The following is a 24,580-nucleotide window of genomic DNA, read 5'->3' on the forward strand; positions in this document are numbered from 1 at the left end:
AAAAAAAATTTGAAATATTTTTTAAAAATGTTTTTTGAAAATTTACTAAAATTTTGCCTTTACTTAAACCCTTTTGCATATAAAAATCGGGTTGATGTTGTACATGCTTTTTACGAGATATTCAGAAACCAAAAAAAAGCCGTTCTATGGCAGGTACCGTTAATAACAGTACAAAAAATATTTTTTCATTTAAAAAGTTAGCTCTTAAAAATTTTAATCAAAATCGTTAGAGCTGTTTTTTGAAAAAAATTAACTTTTCTATTTCCGTTATATGGCAGGTACCGTTAGTTTTGGTCATAAAAAAACTTTCAATTTCCCCTCTAGGGAATCACCAAAAACTGCTAACTCTTTAACCCAACTAACTCACTTGCTTAACCTGCAGCTCGAGGTATATACAAACAGACAGACGGAATTGCCGGACCCACTTTTTTGGCATTCTCCATCATCGTAATGTCATGTTAAGTAGTTGTTTTCGTTCGATTGTTTTTACGAATCCTAAACTTGCCCTATAGAACCTATATACCTATCACAAGTAAAAATCATGCTATCAACACAAAGTGCACAATTTACTACTTCTATTTTAATGCTATATTCAACGGGGCACTAAATGCATAATATTACTAAAGTTAAAACTAAAACATAGGAATTCGCAAGAACAAGTTAATAAAATTGTTTTAACCTACCAGACCATCAATTAGCCTGATGTATTACATCATAATTAGTAACCAAACATAAAAAGCACTGTTTGAGACTATGTGCACAAAGTGCCCAACATATAAAATAATACCCTATGAATTCTAAACCTAAACCTTATTTTTAATTCCACTCAATTTAATTGGAAACAAGAGAGTAATTTACTCCGAAAACGAACTGTAACTTGTTTTGATCTTTAATTTTGCTTTGTGCTCTTTTTTCGCTTTGGTAAATTCTATTGTAATTTTGTTAAGATCTTTCTTTTTCATTTTGGACCATCACGGAGATCACACCTAACATTATAAGTATCATTCAATTAAATAATTATATTGAAACTTACACAAACATTTTTTTACTGTCTATTTCTACATAAAATACAAACTACCTAAACAAATCAAACATTTAAAATACAATCCATGATTTATTATTGAACATTTTCTGGTCCTTCGAGCCGGATTAAAATTGAATTTAGGAAGTGATTGTGAACATTTTAATGCTAAAAATTAAATCAATTGTACCTACAATTTACTGTTAGCTGAATACGTATGAATTTCATGAATATCATATAAATTTTTGTGGTTTTATTATCACTGCATGTGCATGAGAACATACACCCAAACATTTTTTGATACAAAATTTTTGCAAAATCAAACGGTAAAATACCACTGATATTCGATTGGTAATCTATGGCATGATTAATCCAATGCATGTGTTTTTTTTTCTTGCATGAACTCTTTATAAACTTTTTATGAACATTTTGATTTGATGATCGGTTATTAAATATAAATCAAATTTATTTCTTTTTGAATTTTTTTACAAAAAATTGCATTACATAGACTATAAAAATGAACATAGTTAAAGTGAGATGTGGCCATGCCAAGGCGGGAATAACTAGGGCATTATCATTCGCATTGACAATCGATGATTCCACATCAATCGATTTGTTGGAAATTCATATGACTCGGCTTACGGACGCCTGGTCTAATTTCACAACTCACCAGGATAGCTTGTATGAATTTTGCGATGACGAAGCGTTTGTAGATCCAGAGGAAGAGTTTGCCGAGTACGAAGATAAGTACTGTCAGGCTTATGCTTTAATACAAAATTCAATTCGCAATCTCTCAAAGTCTAGTTCTATAACAGATCAATCGTTAGGTGATACATTAGCGTCTCAGCAAGCTTCAATTCTAAAAAAATTAGATGCAAATCAAGTTAACCCCAAAACTGTCAAATTGCCAGAGTGTAAAATTCCTACATTTTATGGTGATTACAAAGACTGGCCTGGTTTCAGGGATCTTTTTACTGGAACAATTGATCGTAACACTTCGATTACTGCAACTCAAAAGTTTCAGTATCTAAAATCTTTTTTGGGTGGAGATGCAGCAAACCTAATTAAACATATTTCATGTTCCGAGAATAATTATTTAGAAGCGTGGGATAAACTTGAGGCGCGGTTCGACAAGAAACATTTAATTATTCAATCGTTCATACAATCGTTTATTTCGTTGCAATCGTGTAGTTCTAACAACGTGCAGTCTCTTCGAAAACTGACAGATGGGGCTGACGAGACCATACGAGGTTTAAAGGCACTTGGTTCTGAGTCGAGAGATCCTTGGCTTATTTTTATTTTGCTACAAAAAGTAGACCACGAAACAAAACAGGCATGGGCAGAAGAAATCGGTTCAAACGATGAATGTACTATTAGCAAATTTCTTGAATTTTTGGAAAACCGCTGTAGCTGCCTTGAATCATGCTATACGTTACCTGTAACTCGTTCTTCTAAAACAACCAACAAGGCTCAAAGTAGTGTTCGGACACACTTGGTGGAAACCAAAATAGGGTGTCCCAAATGTCAAGAAGACCATCTTCTTCCTTCTTGTAAGGCATTTATGGGCTTATCGGTGGATGCACGCCGTAAATTCGTTAAGGAAAAGTCTTTATGCTTTAACTGTCTTCGATCAGGTCATCCTTCCAACAAATGTCATTCTAACTTTCGATGTAAGATGTGCTCTACTCGTCATCACACTCTAGTACATCCTATACAAAACGCAAACACGTCACATTCAAATACAAGTTCTAATCAGGATGAAAAGCAATCTCCTCCTTCTTCGTCACCACGACAGGATACTATTGATCCCATTGTAATTAACCATTCTCTTGAAGCCAATCATCATACAAGTACTATTCTTCCTACTGCTGTGGTTAGAACTCGTGATAAGCAAGGAGTTTATCAAAATATTCGTGTACTACTTGATACAGGATCCCAAGTTTCCTTCGTGACTGAACAATGTGTTCAACGACTAGGGCTCTCTCGGAAACGAATACGTATTCCTATTTTGGGAGTCGCATCTACTTCGGCAGGTGTTACTAACGGTCTGGTAAACCTGACTATACATTCCACACATGATTCAAATAATATTGACATCGATTGTTACGTCATTACAAAGTTGACATCGTTGCTTCCATCAACTGAAATAACAAATATCGATTTCACTAAAATATTTTCCATGAACCTAGCAGATCCAGCCTTCAATATTCCTGGCCCAATAGACATTTTGATTGGATCAGATAAAGTGTTTAGCATTATTAACGGACCATCTGAAGCAATAGTTACAGGGGGTCCTAAATCAATTCCGACTATATTCGGCTGGGTGATAGCTGGAAGCTATCAGCAGCAAGATTCACGAGATAAGGCAGTAAGGTCATTTTGCACTCGATTAGACTACTCGCAACATGTCGATTTGGAACGCTTTTTTCGACTAGAAGAGGTTAATTATGAACCATTTCTATCGGTTGAAGAGCAACAAGCTGAAGAGCATTTTGCTTCAACACACAGACGTCATGAAGATGGAAAATACATGGTTGAGTTACCATTTAAAAATAATGTTATTCTTAATGAAGAAGGTTCACTTCGGTTGGCATTAAATCGACTATTTTCTATCGAACGCAGATTCTTATCTGATCCAAATCTGAAAACATCGTATTCAAAATTTATAGAAGAATATATATCGCTTGGTCATATGGAAGAAATTCCACCAAATGAACTACAAAAATCAACGCCACATTATTATTTGCCACATCACCCAGTTATAAAAGAAGATAGCACCACAACCAAGGTGCGCGTGGTGTTTGATGGTTCTGCTAAACTGAATCACAGCGGCACCTCGTCTTTGAATGAATCACTTCTCGTTGGCCCCACAATTCAGCGGGACATATTTTCTATCTGCCTAAGATCTCGTCGTCATTCATATACAATTACAGGGGACATCGAAAAGATGTACCGCCAAATCTGGATTTCCCCTAAGCACACAAATTTTCAGCGGATTATTTGGCGTGACAATCCTGAAGACCCTATTAAACATTTTAAGCTTTTGACGGTAACGTATGGTACTTCAGCTGCTCCTTTTTTGGCAGTACGAACTCTCAAACAACTCGCATTAGACGTCGCTGAAAGTAACCCACGCGTTAGTTCGATTATTTTAAACGATTTTTACGTTGATGATATAATAACCGGTGCTGACTGTGTTGACGAATTGATTTCTCTTCAAAAAGAACTGGTAGATGTGCTCCATAGCGCCGGTTTCAACCTTCGCAAATGGACCACAAACTGCTGGCCTCTTCTACTATCACTACCAGAAGATCAACGACAGATGTCGCCAATTGAATTCGAAGATTCTAATATGGTTAAGGTGCTTGGGTTGCAGTGGTGTCCATCAAAGGATTCTTTCACGTACAAGGTCAAATTTCCTAACAAACTAAACTGTACAAAACGCGGAATACTTTCAGATGCTTCAAGAATTTTTGACCCACTTGGATTTGTTGCACCGGTTATAATCGCAATCAAGATATTCTTTCAAGACCTTTGGCGAGAAAAGTTGGGCTGGGACGACCAGGTTCCGGAGGAAATGGCACTTCGTTGGACTACCATTCGAGATCAGCTTCATCTCATCGAGTCTATTTCTGTCCCTAGAATCATATGGACCAACAAAGTAAATTGTGAACTACATGCCTTTTGCGATGCTTCTTTGGATGCCTATGGAGCTGTAGTGTATTGCCGTAGTATAAGCCTAAGTGGAGGTATTTCTGTGTCTTTGGTGGCCGCCAAGACCAGGGTCGCACCCATTAAAATTCTTTCTCTTCCTAGGCTCGAGCTATGTGGAGCTTTGCTACTAACACACCTAATTAATAAAATAAAACTATCTTTACAGGCTGATGATCTAAGAGTATTTGCGTGGACAGATTCCGCAATCGTTTTGCATTGGTTATCTGCAACCCCCAAAAAATGGTCTGTTTTCATAGGCAATCGAACATCAGAAATTTTATCGTCAATTCCTCGAAAAGCATGGAATCATGTAAGGTCTGAATGTAATCCAGCTGACGTTGCATCCCGTGGAATCTCACCACAAACCTTAACGTCTTTTAGCATGTGGTGGAATGGTCCAGCTTGGCTCAGCAAAGAATCTAGTGAATGGCCACTATCACAGTATGGTATACAAGATATATGTGCAGATCAATTAGAGGAACGTAAATCAAATAATGTTCAGGTATTTGTGTCCAATATAAAATATAAAATTCGAGATAAAATACTACAGGAAATCATCGCAAAGTCATCTAATTGGATAAAATCGGTGCGCGTACTAGCCTACATATTTCGTTTTATAAGAAACTATCTCCATTTACCAAAAGCTAATGATTGTAATTATCTAACTACAGAAGAAATCGCGGAATCAAAAACTCGTTTAATTAAATGTGCTCAGAACTCAACTTTTTCGTCTGAAATTGAAATTCTTAACAATTTTAAAGAGCTGCCGTCGCGTAGTAAGCTTATATCCCTGTCTCCGTTCCTCGATCAAAATAATGTGCTTCGCGTTGGTGGTCGCCTTTCTTACTCGGACTTATCTTTCAATGAAAAGCATCCTATAATCTTATGCAAATCGCATCGAGTAACAAAATTAATCGTTGAATACACTCACACTCATTATCTCCATGCCGGTGTATCTCTAGTGTTTACAATACTTAAACAAAACTATCACATCATTGGGTGCAGAAACTTGTTGCGAAAAACAATACATGATTGTGTTAAATGCTTTAGGCAGCGCAAGACATCATCTACTCAATTCATGAGTGATCTTCCAGTTGAGCGGGTACGATTTTCGCGTCCCTTTAGCAAAGTTGGTTGTGACTATGCAGGCCCTATAACTTTGCGTTTAGCTCATGGGCGAAATCCAAAGTTTATAAAGGCATACATAGCTATTTTTGTATGTTTCGTTACTAGAGGTATACATATTGAACTTGTCGGAGATCTTTCTTCAAACGCGTTTCTCTTGGCTTTAGATCGGTTCGTGTCACGTCGCGGAAAGCCTTCAGAGATATGGAGTGATAACGCAACAAACTTCCATGGCGCAAAAAGAACCACCTTAAACGTGTAATCGGAGAAAATAGACTAACATATGAAGAAATGTATACTCTGCTTGCTAAAATCGAGTGCCTCCTTAATTCGCGCCCTATGTGGCAAACTTCAGACTACGAACCCACAGCCTTATCTCCCTCCCACTTTATGATAGGAGAATCGTACTCTGCAATCCCTCAACCAGATCTTATTAATTTAAATATTTCAAAGCAAACTAACTGGTATCTTTTACAGACATTGATGCAAGGGTTTTGGAAGCGGTGGCACCACGAATATCTGACGTCTCTACAAAATCGACCCAAGTGGAAGAAGTTCCAACCCAACTTACAAATAGATGACATAATTTTGCTCAAGGAACCTAATTTGCCTCCGTCTAAATGGATTCTTGGCCGCATAATCAACACACATCCTGGTGAAGACGATAGATGCAGAGTTGTAACCGTGCGAACACAATTTGGAAATTATACACGCCCAATAGTAAAAATAGCTCCTTTGCCAAAAACTGAAAGACCGGAGTCTTCCAGGGGGGGCTGAATGTTTGAGACTATGTGCACAAAGTGCCCAACATATAAAATAATACCCTATGAATTCTAAACCTAAACCTTATTTTTAATTCCACTCAATTTAATTGGAAACAAGAGAGTAATTTACTCCGAAAACGAACTGTAACTTGTTTTGATCTTTAATTTTGCTTTGTGCTCTTTTTTCGCTTTGGTAAATTCTATTGTAATTTTGTTAAGATCTTTCTTTTTCATTTTGGACCATCACGGAGATCACACCTAACATTATAAGTATCATTCAATTAAATAATTATATTGAAACTTACACAAACATTTTTTTACTGTCTATTTCTACATAAAATACAAACTACCTAAACAAATCAAACATTTAAAATACAATCCATGATTTATTATTGAACAAGCACTTTATCGAACCTCACCAATTATTATGATAGCCAAACTGTTGCCGTCGATTTGGTGGTTTATTTTAAAATAATATTTTATTTTTTTTTTTATTGTTTACCGTAGTAGCTCAGGCCTCCCCTGTAAAATAGTGCACATTTTTTTTATAAAAAAATACAAAGATTTTTTAAAATTGACTGTACCAGATCAAAAGTTTATAAATGTAAAGTTATTGCGTTACTATTTGCAACAAGATAGGTTCAGTAGCTGGGATTAAAGATGTCAGCAACACATCATCCGATGGGGTTAAGAGCTTAATATTCAAAAAGAATTTCTGCCTTGAAGTAATATTTTATATTATTTTTAGTTCTTTAGTTTGTTAACCATTAATCCGAACCGTTCCAATCCATAAAGTAAAGCACATAATCGTATTTCACTTGTTGCCCGCAGGCAAAATATTGTACAGCCCTGATCAAAAAAATTAAAAGGGTTTGGGCGGTATCACATTACTCTTCTTTGTGTTTACATAATTACAAGACACGACCAGTAATTGCTTTAGCGGCAAAAATGTGAAACTCAAATTGAAACCACAGAGCCACCATCATAGTAATAGACCGTAAATTTTGCTCTATACTTTATATAGCTAGAGTGGTTGTTACTGGAGCTCAGAAAATATAATTTGATGTATCTTTTTTCTTTTAATTGTGTTGAGGACTATGTCACGTTCTAAGGTCTTTTTGTGTTTGCCATGGGTATTAGCAAAAACCTAATTTCCAAAGGTAAGGACTTTTGTTCGTAATAAAATGGAAGTTGATTTATTATTAAGACAAGGACTTGTTTTTATTCTTACAGGTACATTTCTTAATATATATATATACACTGCCGCTCATCTGAATAGGTTCACATTTTAGTTCATTTTACATTTGGCCTGTCTTGGTACTTAATGCAATGGCACATCTTTTTTATGTATGTAACAAGAGAACATCTTTATGCGCTTAGTTTAGCAGAAAAAAATTGTCTTGGGGCCTACCGTTCTTCTCACACGGTAGCTAGACCAAATTTAGTCATAAAATCAAGCATATTTTTTGGCTCATCTGAATAGGTTCAAAAGCAAAAATGTTAATAAATGATGAGTTGCATGGGTCTGTTGGACTCAAAATTGTGTCTGTCAATTAATCTGATTGTGTATAACCTGTAAGGATGAAAACGGGTCGTGAAAAATCTTTAGGCGCGGAAAAAATGTGGAAAATAAAAGAAGCCTTTGAATTAGACCGAAACCAACGATGCATTGGGACAAAAACAAACACAAGTTAAAATTTAGTAAACAGTTATTTGCGCAATATCCAAGGGTATAGAAACAACATTAAAAGTCGATGTAACTCAGTCACAACATGGGTCGATAGATGTGCAATGATCAGAATAGCATGACTTCGAGCTAAAAATTAAGCTGAAAACCGGTATAAAATGCGATTTAACGACGGAAAAACGGGTTGTCAGAAGTGGTAAACATTTGAGGAGAACAAAACTTCGCAAAAATTATCACTTTACAAACCACGAACAGAAACTCACCTCCAATAGTAAAAAAAACTCTGTTTGAAATTGCAGATCAAAAGTTTTGTATGAAGAAATAGCTTTGCACTTAATGACACTGCCTTCACAGTTATGTAGACACCTTAAAATAATGCTTCTCTCTACGAAGCTCATAAAAATAGGAATTTAGCCCTCAGGGCCCACTTAATTCATTTTTTTTTTTCCTTTGAAAAATCACCGGTTGCAAATTCGACTTTCAGGACAATTTTTTTTTTATTGGAGATGAGTTTCTGTTCGTGGTTTGTAAAGTGATAATTTTTGCGAAGTTTTGTTCTCCTCAAATGTTTACCACTTCTGACAACCCGTTTTTCCGTCGTTAAATCGCATTTTATACCGGTTTTCAGCTTAATTTTTAGCTCGAAGTCATGCTATTCTGATCATTGCACATCTATCGACCCATGTTGTGACTGAGTTACATCGACTTTTAATGTTGTTTCTATACCCTTGGATATTGCGCAAATAACTGTTTACTAAATTTTAACTTGTGTTTGTTTTTGTCCCAATGCATCGTTGGTTTCGGTCTAATTCAAAGGCTTCTTTTATTTTCCACATTTTTTCCGCGCCTAAAGATTTTTCACGACCCGTTTTCATCCTTACAGGTTATACACAATCAGATTAATTGACAGACACAATTTTGAGTCCAACAGACCCATGCAACTCATCATTTATTAACATTTTTGCTTTTGAACCTATTCAGATGAGCAAAAAAATATGCTTGATTTTATGACTAAATTTGGTCTAGCTACCGTGTGAGAAGAACTGTAGGCCCCAAGACAATTTTTTTTCTGCTAAACTAAGCGCATAAAGATGTTCTCTTGTTACATACATAAAAAAGATGTGCCATTGCATTAAGTACCAAGACAGGCCAAATGTAAAATGAACTAAAATGTGAACCTATTCAGATGAGCGGCAGTGTATGTATATAAAAATGAGTTGGTGGAAGTGTTGTTATAGGGATTATTATCTCTTACAAAAATAGTGGAGCAGGCTTCAATCTAACAGGCATTAGGTTCAATTCAAAATCGAAATCACCACGTGTGAAGAAAATCGTGTCCACGCGAGTCGCCTATATTTGTTTGTCAAAACTATTTTAATTTTTTTTTTGTAACAAAATCCTTCATTCAACATTGTGTATACTAAGAATGATTGCCTTTGCTCTTCATCTATTTCTCTCTCCCTGCCTTGATGCTATAAAAAAAATAATAATTCAACTTTGTCATCGAATCTATTTCATCCTACAACAGAGAACAGACTATCGTGTCTGTGCAACAAAATCTGATGCAACTGCTGCTGTTGCTCAAAGGATAACCATATCATTTTCAATTTTATTCCTTGTGTTTGCTTTTTCAGCAGATACAAACAGAACAAAAAATGCTTATCTCTATCGGTTCTGCGTGTGGTTTGCATAGCACATTTATATTTTATTTGCACACAAGGATGCATTGTTTTTTTTTTTTTTTGCTGTTTTGTTTTGTGTCCTTTGAAGTAGATATGGCTGGCATGTGAGCTATTTCAAACAAGTATACTCTAGTTATCAGAACAAATTTTTGCCCCAGTGGCCATCAATCAATGCCTAATGAAATGCAATTTTCGGGACATCTATAATAGTACTAGCAGGCATTGTGAAAATTTTCCAAAAGTGAACATTTAAATGTTATGTATCGAGGGCGGATTGATCAAGTTTCAAAAATGTGGTAACTATTTATTAAAGTTATCTAAGAAGAGAAAACATTCAAACCAACAGGCCACATAAAAATGTTTTGGTAACCAGGTTGGAATGTTTAACTCAGAACATCATAATGATTTTCGAGAGTTTTTATATACCTACGCGTTTTTACAATTTTAACTCTAACTCACATTTTAGCTTTTTGAAAATCTGATGTGCGATGTTTTGTTTACCTAAAACGGTTTTTAAAAAAGAATTTGGCATAGCTAATTAAGAATATTAAACACGTACAAAGATAATATAAAAATGATTGGATATTCTTTTCTTGTTTGTCATGTACCTACAGGCAAATCGAGATTTTTAATATTTTAATACATTAACAGCCCTATTTATAAACTCATCATAGACAGTACATAGCATTATGTACTCTTTCTAATGTCTTTAAACAGAAAATTGTTATTTATAAACTTTGAGCAACGTTTAATAGAAGTTGTATAAGCTAAACGAGTTTTTAGGTTGTTTAGAGCCTGAATAAGAATATATTTTGCTTAAATGTCATTTGAACATCAAATAATTTTCAGAAAAAGAAAAAAATATCAATATTTGTATATATTTTTTTCATTGAAGAATTTATTTTTTGGATTACATTTCCAATTAAATAAAGAACTTGAAGTCAACTAAATCAAAAAATAAGGAATTTGGAGATTTGTTCCTGATATGATTTACGAGAAATTTTGGCCGCAGTACTTATAAATTCATATGTGTACCCCTTCATCTTTTTCTTATTCCATAGAATTTATGTCTACATTTTCATACATGTGAACCAAAAAAGCCGACGGAAAATACATTTTCTAATCCAATCTTATGAACAATTTGTTGTCAAGCAAAAACAAATGAAATGTGTTTTTTTTTTTTAGAGATTTTCTTCTACATATGACATTGAGAACTTTCGCCCACGTTTTTGTTTATTTTTTTTTGTTTATTTTTGAATCAGATGGAGTTATTTTGTCGACAGATGGAGTTGTTTGTCGTACTAATTTCCATTTTTAGTACTTATTTGGACACAAACCTAGCATAACAATAATGGCTAGGAAAATGTTTAATAAATAGAAATTTATGTAACGTTGCATAAAGGCTACATAAAACTTTATGTATTGTATAACTATGCAGCCGTTTAGAGCTGTTTAGTGAAGTCTAATAAATAAGGCTGTAACTATACAAATCATGCTCTTACTATATTTAATACTTTTTCTACATGCAAACACTTTAAGAAATTTTTTAAATTGTCTTTAAACGAATCAAAAGCCGTTACGTTAAGATGTTCAAGTCAACCAATATTCAGGTAAACTTTTGGTCTTTGGCCTGGATGAGCATATGAAAATTACATTAATACAAAAAAATCTTTAAACCTTATAAAGTTTTTATTATTCTGTCACTACAGACAATTTATTTTAGTCTTGAAGAAAAATGTTATTTGTATTTTAATAGCTAAAATTTTTCTTCAAGTAACAGAAAGTTGGAAACTCCACTCTTTGCTTATCATTTGAACTATAAAAACACTGTATATTTTTTAACGCAGCGGCAACGATTTGTTTAACAATTGTCAAAGACTAAACTCTCCCGTTTACTGTGGCGTATTTTTTTACAGATGTAATTGTTGCTTCTGTAAAGCATTATAGAAGCAAAATTGTTAGTAGGGCGTTCACCTGACACATGGAATTTTTAAAACTAGATTTTCTAGATTTCGCGCTTAAAAGAGTTAGTTTCCATTTAATATATCCGAGGTATTGTATTTTTTTCAAAAACGGTTTCAAGGATTTTGATACAAAAAAATCAATTTTTAAAAAAGGGGTATTTAAATTGAATTATATAGTATGAAATTTTCGTTTAAGATTTTGATAAATTGGTACAAATCAAAACACAAAAGAAAAAAAAATGAATACAAAAGAACTAAAAAACAAAAACAAATTTTTATTGATGCCCAGGCAAATTAGTCAAAATATGGGCATGAAATCGCATTTCTTACGGGACAAATTTTTTTCATGGAATGGGTTTGGGTTCATGTCATTTCCAAAAAAAGTCAATTTGTTGGGATGATAGGATGTCGGGAGCAGTCGCCATCTTGCAAAAGAGGTTGGTAAATCGTTTTTTTATTTGAAAGCTCAATTTTTACAAAAACGACGAGGACGACGACGGACAGTCCATGAAAAATAATTTGTCCCGCAAAAAATGCGATTTGATTTACTTATTTGTCTGGGCTAATTTGACATTTAAAAATTTTAAATACTTGAAAATTTAAAAATTTTATGTAATTTTTTCCCTTTGTGTTTTGATGTAGTTCTAGCTTTAGCGTCTTTAACTTTGAATAATTTTGTTTAGTTAATTAGTTTTTTCATGAAACTTCAACAAAATCGATATGATGGTCCGTTTAGCCTCACCAAGTTTAAAGAAAATAGATTGATTCTCTAGCGAGATCAACTGGAAACAAGCGTCAATATGTCCTCTCTCTTACTTTGGAATGGCCGAAATGTATTTTTATAAAAGATACTAAGTTCGTTGATTTGAGAAATTGTATTTTTGTATATCCTTTGAAGAAATAAATTTGTTTCAAAAATGTTACCTATTACAATTTGGAAAATAAAAAATTCCTGTCCAATTTTTGAAATAAACAAAAAACAAATGTGAACATTTTCAGCCCAAATTGTGTTTTCATGACTTTTTTTTATTTTCTGAGAAATATTGCTCAAAGAATTTCTTGCGGCTGGAAGTTCTGTCAAAATAGTGAAAAAGGGTATTCTTGTGTGCGTTTTTTGAAGTTATACTTCTTATGGGAGGGTGAGTATGAAAATTTACTTTTTGACAAGAATGTCAAAGGGATTATGACGCGATCACCCTGGGTAGCAGGGCTGTCGTTTCACCTTTAGAGTAGGCAGTACTTTAGTATTTAAAAATGCAGTACGCCGCAGTACGGCAAACATAAGACACACAACACGTTGCAAGTTACATGTTTCATGTGGCAAGTTGCATGTAGCAAGTTGTATGTGGCCAGTTGCATGTGGCAAGTTGCATGTGGCAAGTTGTATGTGGCAAGTTGCGTGTGGCAAGTTGCATGTGGCAAGCTACATGTGGCAAGTTGCGTGTGGTAAGTTGCATGTGGCAAGTTGCGTGTAGCAAGTTGCATGTGGTAATTTCCATGTGGCAAGTTGCCAGGGTTGCAAAAAGCTCACATTTCAGCTCAGCTCAAATTTGAGCTACCTCACTTTTGAGATAGGTACCATAGCTCAGCTCATTTGAGCTGAGCTGAAAGTGAGCGCCCCCAACTTCCAACGCCTATATCTCGGAATTTGAAGAAAATGAAAAAAAAAAAAATTTTGATGCCAAAAGGTAGCGTTGACTCTAACCTACATTTGGGTCCAACTCCCATCCCTGTAGGTCCACGCGTTCTCAAACCGGGAGAACCTAAAAGCAAAAAAAAAAATAGGCACGATTCTGAAAAAATAGGCATGATGTGGCGGTTTAACATGGAAGGCGATTTTTTAAAAATCTGACAGTGTGCAAAGCGTAGGCCCATGACACAAGCTATCATTTGGCATCACTCCCAAAAATTGCTCTCAAGCGGTTTAGCTTCTAGGAGCGTTCAAAGATTCAGGGATTTTTCGAAAAAAAAATTTACCCCAACTTTCAAAGGCGATTTTCTCGGAATTTTGAAGAAAATCGAAAAACCGGATTATACCACTATCGGGTAGCTGAGAATATAAGCTTTCATATAGCACCACTCCCCTGTCTCAAGATCAAAGCGTTCAGCTTTCAGAAGTTTTTTCGCGCGCCCAACTTCCAACGCCTATATCGCGGAATTTTGAAGAAAATGAAAAAAATTTGTTTGATGCCAAAAGGTAGCGGGGACTCTAACCTACATTTGGGTACAACTCCCATCCCTGTAGGTCTACGAGTTCTCAAACCGGGAGAACCTAAAAGCAAAAAAAAAAATAGGCACGATTCTGAAAAAATAGGCATGATGTGGCGGTTTAACATGGAAGGCGATTTTTTAAAAATCTGACAGTGTGCAAAGCGTAGGCCCATGACACAAGCTATCATTTGGCATCACTCCCAAAAATTGCTCTCAAGCGGTTTAGCTTCTAGGAGCGTTCAAAGATTCAGGGATTTTTCGAAAAAAAAATTTACCCCAACTTTCAAAGGCGATTTTCTCGGAATTTTGAAGAAAATCGAAAAACCGGATTATACCACTATCGGGTAGCTGAGAATATAAGCTTTCATATAGCACCACTCCCCTGTCTCAAGATCAAAGCGTTCAGCTTTCAGAAGTTTTTTCGCGCGCCCAACTTCCAACGCCTATATCGCGGAATTTTGAAGAAAATGAAAAAAATTTGTTTGATGCCAAAAGGTAGCGGGGACTCTAACCTACATTTGGGTACAACTCCCATCCCTGTAGGTCTACGAGTTCTCAAACCGGGAGAACTTAAAAGTAAAAAAAAAAATAGGCACGATTCTGAAAAAATAGGCTCGATGTGGTGGTTTAACATGGAAGGCGATTTTTTAAAAAATCTGATAATGTGCAAAGCGTAGGCCCATGACACAAGCTATCATTTGGCATCACTCCCAAAAATTGCTCTCAAGCGGTTTAGCTTCTAGGAGCGTTCAAAGATTCAGGGATTTTTCGAAAAAAAATTTTACCCCAACTTTCAAAGGCGATTTTCTCGGAATTTTGAAAAAAATCGAAAAACCAGATTATACCACTATCGGGTAGCTGAGAATATAAGCTTTCATATAGCACCACTCCCCTGTCTCAAGATCAAAGCGTTCAGCTCCCAGAAGTTTTTTCGCGCGCCCAACTTCCAACGCCTATATCGCGGAATTTTGAAGAAAATGAAAAAAATTTGTTTGATGCCAAAAGGTAGCGGGGACTCTAACCTACATTTGGGTACAACTCCCATCCCTGTAGGTCTACGAGTTCTCAAACCGGGAGAACCTAAAAGCAAAAAAAAAAATAGGCACGATTCTGAAAAAATAGGCATGATGTGGCGGTTTAACATGGAAGGCGATTTTTTAAAAATCTGACAGTGTGCAAAGCGTAGGCCCATGACACAAGCTATCATTTGGCATCACTCCCAAAAATTGCTCTCAAGCGGTTTAGCTTCTAGGAGCGTTCAAAGATTCAGGGATTTTTCGAAAAAAAAATTTACCCCAACTTTCAAAGGCGATTTTCTCGGAATTTTGAAGAAAATCGAAAAACCGGATTATACCACTATCGGGTAGCTGAGAATATAAGCTTTCATATAGCACCACTCCCCTGTCTCAAGATCAAAGCGTTCAGCTTTCAGAAGTTTTTTCGCGCGCCCAACTTCCAACGCCTATATCGCGGAATTTTGAAGAAAATGAAAAAAATTTGTTTGATGCCAAAAGGTAGCGGGGACTCTAACCTACATTTGGGTACAACTCCCATCCCTGTAGGTCTACGAGTTCTCAAACCGGGAGAACTTAAAAGTAAAAAAAAAAATAGGCACGATTCTGAAAAAATAGGCTCGATGTGGTGGTTTAACATGGAAGGCGATTTTTTAAAAAATCTGATAATGTGCAAAGCGTAGGCCCATGACACAAGCTATCATTTGGCATCACTCCCAAAAATTGCTCTCAAGCGGTTTAGCTTCTAGGAGCGTTCAAAGATTCAGGGATTTTTCGAAAAAAAATTTTACCCCAACTTTCAAAGGCGATTTTCTCGGAATTTTGAAAAAAATCGAAAAACCAGATTATACCACTATCGGGTAGCTGAGAATATAAGCTTTCATATAGCACCACTCCCCTGTCTCAAGATCAAAGCGTTCAGCTCCCAGAAGTTTTTTCGCGCGCCCAACTTCCAACGCCTATATCGCGGAATTTTGAAGAAAATGAAAAAAATTTGTTTGATGCCAAAAGGTAGCGGGGACTCTAACCTACATTTGGGTACAACTCCCATCCCTGTAGGTCTACGAGTTCTCAAACCGGGAGAACCTAAAAGCAAAAAAAAAAATAGGCACGATTCTGAAAAAATAGGCATGATGTGGCGGTTTAACATGGAAGGCGATTTTTTAAAAATCTGACAGTGTGCAAAGCGTAGGCCCATGACACAAGCTATCATTTGGCATCACTCCCAAAAATTGCTCTCAAGCGGTTTAGCTTCTAGGAGCGTTCAAAGATTCAGGGATTTTTCGAAAAAAAAATTTACCCCAACTTTCAAAGGCGATTTTCTCGGAATTTTGAAGAAAATCGAAAAACCGGATTATACCACTATCGGGTAGCTGAGAATATAAGCTTTCATATAGCACCACTCCCCTGTCTCAAGATCAAAGCGTTCAGCTTTCAGAAGTTTTTTCGCGCGCCCAACTTCCAACGCCTATATCGCGGAATTTTGAAGAAAATGAAAAAAATTTGTTTGATGCCAAAAGGTAGCGGGGACTCTAACCTACATTTGGGTACAACTCCCATCCCTGTAGGTCTACGAGTTCTCAAACCGGGAGAACTTAAAAGTAAAAAAAAAAATAGGCACGATTCTGAAAAAATAGGCTCGATGTGGCGGTTTAACATGGAAGGCGATTTTTTAAAAATCTGATAATGAGCAAAGCGTAGGCCCATGACACAAGCTATCATTTGGCATCACTCCCAAAAATTGCTCTCAAGCGGTTTAGCTTCCAGGAGCGTTCAAAGATTCGGGGATTTTTCGAAAAAAAAAATTTACCCCAACTTTCAAACGCGGTTTTCTCGGAATTTTGAAAAAAGTCGAAAAACCGGATTGTACCTTAATTTTTTTTTATGATAAAAAAAGAAATATTTTACTAAAAAAATAGAAATATATTTACTACTAAAAAAACCAAGAAAAAAGATCACGAAAAATTATCTGTTTTATTTATAAAAATATCCATGTGTTAAAATAATTCCATTAATAACTAGAACCAAACATCTTAAGCTATGGTGTTTTATAAAAGTTTAAAATATCTTCATATTTCATTATACTTTCCAAATAAAAATCTATGTATCCTCTCACCTATCACAGCTCAGCTCAGCTCACTTTACCTTAGCTCACCCAACAGCTCAGCTCACCGACAGCTCAGCTCACCCAACAGCTCAGCTCAACCATCAGCTCAGCTCAACCATCAGCTCAGCTCACTTTCAGCTCAACTCAAATGAGCTGGAGTTATGGTACATAGCTCAAAAGTGAGCTAGATCAAAATTTGAGCTGAGCTGTGAGCTGAGCTCAGCTCACTTTTGAGCTTTGTAGCAACCCTGCAAGTTCCATATTGCTACTACTAGTGCTGAAGCACACACAATTCTCATAAAATTACCATATCGAACATTTTATGCTCAATTTATTTACTTTCGTTAAACATATACGTACGTTCTGAACCGCACAACATGAGTAAATTTCACAGAATAAATTGAAAACTACATGGACGCAAGGAGGATGAAAGAATTAATTTATTGTTCACTTGATAAAAATGTAAAAAAAACTAAGTGTGGATTAATTACTTCATAATAGAAATTAAAAATATCAAATGAAATTCATTTACATATACTGAATGAGAAGTATAACTTCAGTCGCGTGTACATGTGTACACACACCCTTTTTTTTTTCGTCGAAAAGTGTATTATTTTGTGTTTAAAATCAAAAATGATTTCTTTAAAAATATTATAAAAAGTGGCAGACAATTTTTGGTTCATCACGTTCTATTATTATGGACTCACTTGTCCTACTTGGCTAGGTTTTAAATCCATCAAGTGTGCCAAAAAAAATTCTGCGACAAAAGTTTGCAAGTTCGTATTATTCCGAGATAAATGAAGTGAGTTGATTTATAATAAATACAAGAAGAGAAAAAACGAGAATTTTGTCCGACAAAACTAGTGCAGTTAAATTAAACAATAATTCGAAGGATACTTCACAAAAACGATCAACGGGACTTTCTCTGCATTAAGTTGTTCCTTGAAGTAGGTACTCCCCCTCCCTGGTTTTTCACCCATTTCAATTATAAAATGTCAACTATAGAGATTGAGAAAAAGCAAGTCAGTGTCTCAAACTTTATTTAAAAAAACCAAAACAAAATGCTCATGCAAATATTTAATCTATTAAGTTCCTAATCCATCCCTGTTCTCTGTTCTTGTTCTTTTTATTTATTATTTCTACAAAAACTAGGACGCGTATAAAATGTTATTTTCGCGGTTATAATCATACAACGTGTGGTCGTGGGTAGCCAACACACGTTGTTGGTTTCAAATAGAATATAGTTTCAATTTGAATCCGCGAATTGGCTTGAAAAATGAGCCCAACGAAAAACAGTAGTGCCAGCTAATGTGCAAGGAACGCGCATGTTGCGCAACAACGCAACCGGAAACTCTAACCAAATTATATTCGTGGGTGACATTACCATAAAATCCACGAAGCAATTGTCATATTGTGGCGAATGCAATTGAGTGTGGGAGGTTGATGAGTATAGTAGTATCCCATCTATGTTTGCGTGTTAGTTTTGTTTTTTGCTGTTGGCTATGTAAGTGTATGTGTGGTTAATGTGACTTTCAAAAACCCAAAACCAAAGCCCAACAACAGCGCACTCTAACTCAGAATCATTTTTTTAAGAGTATGAGTGAAGTAGGTATATTGATTTACCAGCCAGCAGCAAAAAAAATGAAATGGTTTTCGAAATAGGGTTGTTTAATTACAGATTAATATAGTTTATCATTTGGTCAGTGCTTCAAAAGATTATTGGATTAGAATATTGAATACATTTAGGATTATGTAGGCCGACTATTGACACATTATGTAAATATCTTCCATTAAAAATTCTATTTGAAAATATAGTGGGCCTCAATTTCATCCGCAGCATTTAATTATTGGATTTTCAAATTCATACTTTGGGGATATATCTTTATACATGGTTAAAAATTCTGGAGTATTTTTTAATACAGCTCGTGTATTAAAGCAATTTTCAATACAAAAAATATTACATTTTAATACTTCCAAAATATTAAAATTATTTTTAATCTTTTTTGAATTGAATTTCAATATTTAAGTATTAAGTTTACGACTTGTAATACAAAAATTATTAGAAAATAATCTCTAATCTTGTATTGAATTTTTAATATTTTTTTATTATATTTGAGTATATTGTATTATATTTTAATATAATTATACTACATTTTAATATAATTGTATTAAAATATAGTAAACATTTATTAAAAACTAATATAAAAAGTATTAAATTGTAATACGAGAATATTAAAATTTAATCAAACGTCAGCAGACTGTCACACATAATAAGGTAATATCACAGTACACATAATAAGGTAATATATTCCGAACGTTGTCAAAATTTATTTGTCAAAAATGGGCACCAATATGTCATGTCGGCCTTTAATTTTTATATTTCAATCGCAGTAAACAGGAAATTTGTTTTTGTTTTAATTTATAAAATGTCATTTAAAAATATTATAAATTGAAAAATAACAAATTTTCTTCGTGTTTCATCGCGGAAAATGGTAAATAATTGTTTAAAAATTAGTGGTGTGCGTGGTTTATCGGTTTTTGTGCGTTTTTCGTAGGTATTTTAAACAATTAAGAATTCGGTAGCTGACATTGGTCGCCAAATTGTCATGTTTTGACAATCTGGCGACCAATGTCAATTCGGAATATATTACCTTTTTATGTGTACTGTGAGGTAATATATTCCGAACGTTGTCAAAATTTGTTTGTCAAAAATGGGCACCAATCTGTCAAGTCGGCCTTTAATTTTTATATTTCAATCGCAGTAAACAGGAAATTTGTTATTGTTTTAATTTATAAAATGTCATTTAAAAAAATTATAAATTAAAAAATAACAAATTTCCTTGTGTTTCTTCGCGAAAAATGGTGGATTAGTAGTGTGCGTATTTTTTGTGCGTTTTTCGTCGGTAAATAAAAGAAATAAGATTTACGGTAGCTGACATTGGTCGCCAAATTGTCATGTTTTGACAATTTTATGTGTACTGTGGTCAGCAGCAGCCATTTTGAAAATGAAAAAAATCCAATGTTTGAGGTAATCTTCTAAAAAAAAATATATAGTTGATATTTGTAAATTTATACTAATTTGAAGGCGCTTTGTGTTTTTTCGAAGCAAAATACATACATTGCAGATGAATTTTGATCCGCAATAAGATTTTACATGCCACAGTTTGTGAAACAGATAAAATAGAGACAATAATATCACCATTATAATATTATTTATGATTATATTATTTATGATTAATATTTATTTTCAGTAATGAATTTAGGAAAAGAATACATATTATTAACTTTAAATACATTTGGTATTGAATTGAAATATTTTTGTACTATCTTTTAATAAAATTCTTATTAGAAATTAATATGAAAAGATTAAATTTTAATATGTAATAATTGAAATTTAATAGATTTGGTATTAAATACTAATATAAACTGTATTATTTTTTAATACAACTATATTACATTTTAATACATTTTTTATAAACTACAAAATTTTAATATTTGTCTTGTATTAAATTTTAATACATTTCTGGTGTAGACCTATATGTAACCCAAAAAGTATTAGAAAACACTCCAGAATTTTTAACCGTGTAGCTATAAAATTGTGTGCTCTAATTTTCTAGTTTTTCAGTTTAAAGGGATTTATGAAAATATTATTAGATTATTTAAATAAAATATCTGCGATAGTAATTGGATTAGCGATTGAGGTTAAACAACAACAATTTTAAATTATACATACAAATTTTAAATTTTTTGCTAGAAATTTTTTCCATCTATTCTAGTTGCGATTTTTAAATTTTTAAACAAAAATTGTAAGCGACTTGGGAACGTTGACTCCAATAATAGTTCCTAGTCTTTCTAATCTTTATGCTTCATTTTACCGATTTTCACCAGCATATATTCATTAAAGATGATTCTTTTTCAATCATTAATATTATTTAGTATCTTATTATTCTTTCTTACTCGGCTAAAATCTAGTACGTATTTAACTGGTTTTTATGTATTTGAGCTGAGCATGTATATTCCCTTATAACTTCTGAGAAACTTATCATAATTCGACACATGAGATGTCGTTAGAAGAGTCATATTTAACAACTGACAACTGGTTATAAGCTATACAAACATTTTAAATATGGCGTAATCTTAACGCAGAAGTCATGAGCTAAAATTTTTGTTTTTAAAGTACAGTGAAAATTATTTAAACAGAAAATAAATGCAAAAACTTCAAGCAACCCTAATATATCACGACTTTTCACTCAACCTTGCACCTTGAAATTGTGTGTTTAAACTTTTTAACTTAAACAAGTAATATATCGACTTTAACATAAGAAAGATGGGCTTGAAGACACCGTTATGCAACCGGACAAGCAAAACGCTTCTTACGATATGTTATTTGTTAAATTATGATAAATAGTTTATAAACTATGACGAAACATATATGCGAACATACATAAACACCGGCTATTTACACGAACATAACCTTCTTTTGGTTCATAAATTTTATCATCATTTTATAAGCATAAGTTATTATAATGAAATAAAAAGGGTAGGTGACTGATTCTAATTGAAAGTAATGAACAAGAATTTTTGTTCTTTTAAAAATGACTATGAAACCCAAATATGTCGGAAACGCATTTGCGCTAGAGAGTCCATTCAGACTTTTCATCAACTCGCTACAACATACTAAAATTTCAACAAATCTGAAAAAACCCACTTTTCCTATACTACTGGTTCGGATTCCTTTGGTGTTTTATAATGAATTTTTCCTCGTTATTTTCAGAAGACGAAAATCCAATAAAAGTATTCTGGATAACCATAAATTTCGAGAAAAACTTATAAGTATTATTCGCATTCGTATTGTTTGTAGTAGAAGAAATATTCCCCGAAAAAATTGTTGTTCGCTATAAACCCTCACATTCCTATTTGCTTGAAAAACAAATATTCAGTGCGTTTTCTGAATTTTGTTAAATCCCTTTGGCTTGGAAAATGCGTACGCTAATAGCAAACCAAATCAACATAATTTGAAATATTTGAATAAAATACTTTTACTTTTGAGGCAATGCCTCCTTCCTGCATTAATTCATTTTTATCCTTAACTTTTGGTATAAATATTTTCAAAGCATTGAATACATATGCTACGTTTGAAAAAAAAAAAAATCCAATTGATACAATATAGAATACATTACCATACGTTATTGATAATAATCATCCATTACATTAAATTCATATTTAAAATTTGATTTTCCCTCTTTCAAAAAAAAAAAAAAAAAGTTTGTTAAAGTCTCTAATGGCTATAAACTATAGATTAAAAGATTAAACGGACACAAAAATTGCATATCCCTCCTACAACTTCCTACATATATTTATAGCAATCGCAAGCATCAAACAAGAGTTTTTGCTTGCATAAGTTGGATTTTATTTATCTTCATCTTATGCAAATATCTATCTTTTCAATTCAACTTTGAATAACTGTTTATAAAGATTTCTTACGAATTGAGTTTTTTGTTTATTTTGCATCTCTTCATCTCCCTTTTATTCTTTGCGAAAAAAAAGTAATGTCAACAAAAATTATATTTATGTGAAGTATTTACTCATATACATTTCTAACAAATTTTATATGAAGTTACTTATTATTTAATGTAGATCAAGACTTATGTACATTAAATCAATTAAATTTTGGTTTCTTTGGATTTTGGTTTTCGGAATGAAAGTCATAAAGCAAAACCGAGACTAAAAGGTCAAGGCCACAAGATCTATAAACATGAATGTGGTTCTTTCCAAATAAACAAACCAACAATAATGCTTAAAGGCATCAAGTTTTGTGACCAATGAGTTAACTTTTAAAATATTATATAACCTCACTTCTGAGAGTGATGTGAGTTTTATTTACCAGACAGATAATAATAATTCTTAGTAACTGTTGTTGTCAAAATAAAGATACAGCAATTTTGAAGGAAATTTTAAGAGTTGTAATCATGATGAATGTCCTTTCCATTAAAGATAAGTTTGTAAGAATTTTTATGGTCACAGTTTGAAAGTTAAAAAGATACAAAATTTAGACAAATCACTGTTTTTAAGACTTGGAGATAAAAACTATGATTTGGTGTTTTTTATGGAATTATTAGGCAAGAAATACCAATTATATTAAGCATGAATAATATAGCCAATCATAAAGCATCATGCTTTTAAGATAGTCCAACAAACAAATAAGTAATAAAAAAATAATGGAAAATCAAGTTCGTTGTTGAACTCTTTTGTTTGAACAAATTCTCATGGAACAGACTGACGTGGTCAATTTTTGAGCAACAAAAATGCGGAATACACTAGCTTATCTCAATTTGTATTCCATCTTTAAAAGTAAAAAAACAAAAATCAATCATTTCATAGTAATCATCCCTACTTTCCTGGAAAGTTTTTTTTTAATACCTTAGAAATTAAAAAAAAAAAAATAGTTTTTTCTACAACAAACAGTTTTTCTAATTGTTTCAATTTCAATTATTTTCCGAAACATCAAAACAATAAAACGTACAAGAAGAAACCATTTTGCTCCCCTTCTCCCCTTAGACAAAATATATAATATCTCCTTAATTGTTTTACTACTTCGATTAATTGTTCAAAGTTTAAATATCAATCACAAATCGTTTCTTGCAACTTTGGGATACAATAAACCTATCCTGTCCTTGCCAAGCTAATTCACCTCAAGATACTGTAAAAACTTCTTTTGGCCAAAATAACTGTCTAAATTAAAGTCAATCTTATTCGCAGTCAATTTAGCCAATCGTTTTCAACCGAGCAATATACTAACTTATAACACACAAGCCATCGTAATCGTCCTTCCGCCGCAAACTGATATATCCGTTTGGATATTCTATTGTTTTTTTGTTTTTTTTTTTTTTGTTTTTTCTTTTTAAGAACTTTTCCCTTGACTTTCAGTCTCATTACGAAAAAAAAAAAATAACCTCCTCGTGAATCCACCCATCCACTCTGCTGAATACCCATCAAACACAAAGTTCACACACACACACTTTGAAAATTTCATTAAGAAGATTTAGTGAACTAATTTTAATGGAGCGCTGCCGCTACCACCCTTACTCTGAGCCAACAAAAAAAAATTAAGAAGAGCAGATCTGACAGATCCCAATAGGTATGGCGGTTTTATGTGGAAAAGGATGGGATATATATGCGAGGGTTATACCAACCTACATCTGGTGGTTTTGGAAGACTAAAGGAGTCCCTTTTCGGTTGATTACTCGCAAAACTTATCTGCGGCACCATAATGTAGCTGTCCCTATTCGTAA

The 24,580-nt window shown here is 33.7% G+C and overlaps 2 protein-coding genes across 5 annotated transcripts in view; one reads left to right on the plus strand and one right to left on the minus strand.

Moving 5' to 3' along the window:
• The window catches only part of LOC129911692 (regulating synaptic membrane exocytosis protein 1), a 247,748-nt gene that overhangs the window by 144,325 nt on the left and 78,843 nt on the right, over positions 1 to 24,580 (minus strand). The window lies entirely within an intron of this gene.
• LOC129909417 (uncharacterized) lies at positions 1,539 to 6,637 on the plus strand. The gene is made up of 2 exons (XM_055986503.1): positions 1,539 to 5,237; positions 6,338 to 6,637. Exons 1-2 carry the CDS (start codon positions 1,539 to 1,541, stop codon positions 6,635 to 6,637), a joined length of 3,999 nt encoding a protein of 1,332 aa, XP_055842478.1.

Source organism: Episyrphus balteatus, chromosome 2 (genome assembly GCF_945859705.1).
Source record: "Episyrphus balteatus chromosome 2, idEpiBalt1.1, whole genome shotgun sequence".
NCBI lineage: Eukaryota > Metazoa > Arthropoda > Insecta > Diptera > Syrphidae > Episyrphus > Episyrphus balteatus.

Coding starts and splice junctions, on each gene's coding strand:
- LOC129909417 (XM_055986503.1), top strand. CDS start 1,539: ATGAACATAGTTAAAGTGAGATGTGGCCATGCCAAGGCGGGAATAACT. Junction 5,238..6,337: donor GTAAATCAAATAATGTTCAG/GTATTTGTGTCC, acceptor TATCTTTTACAG/ACATTGATGCAAGGGTTTTG.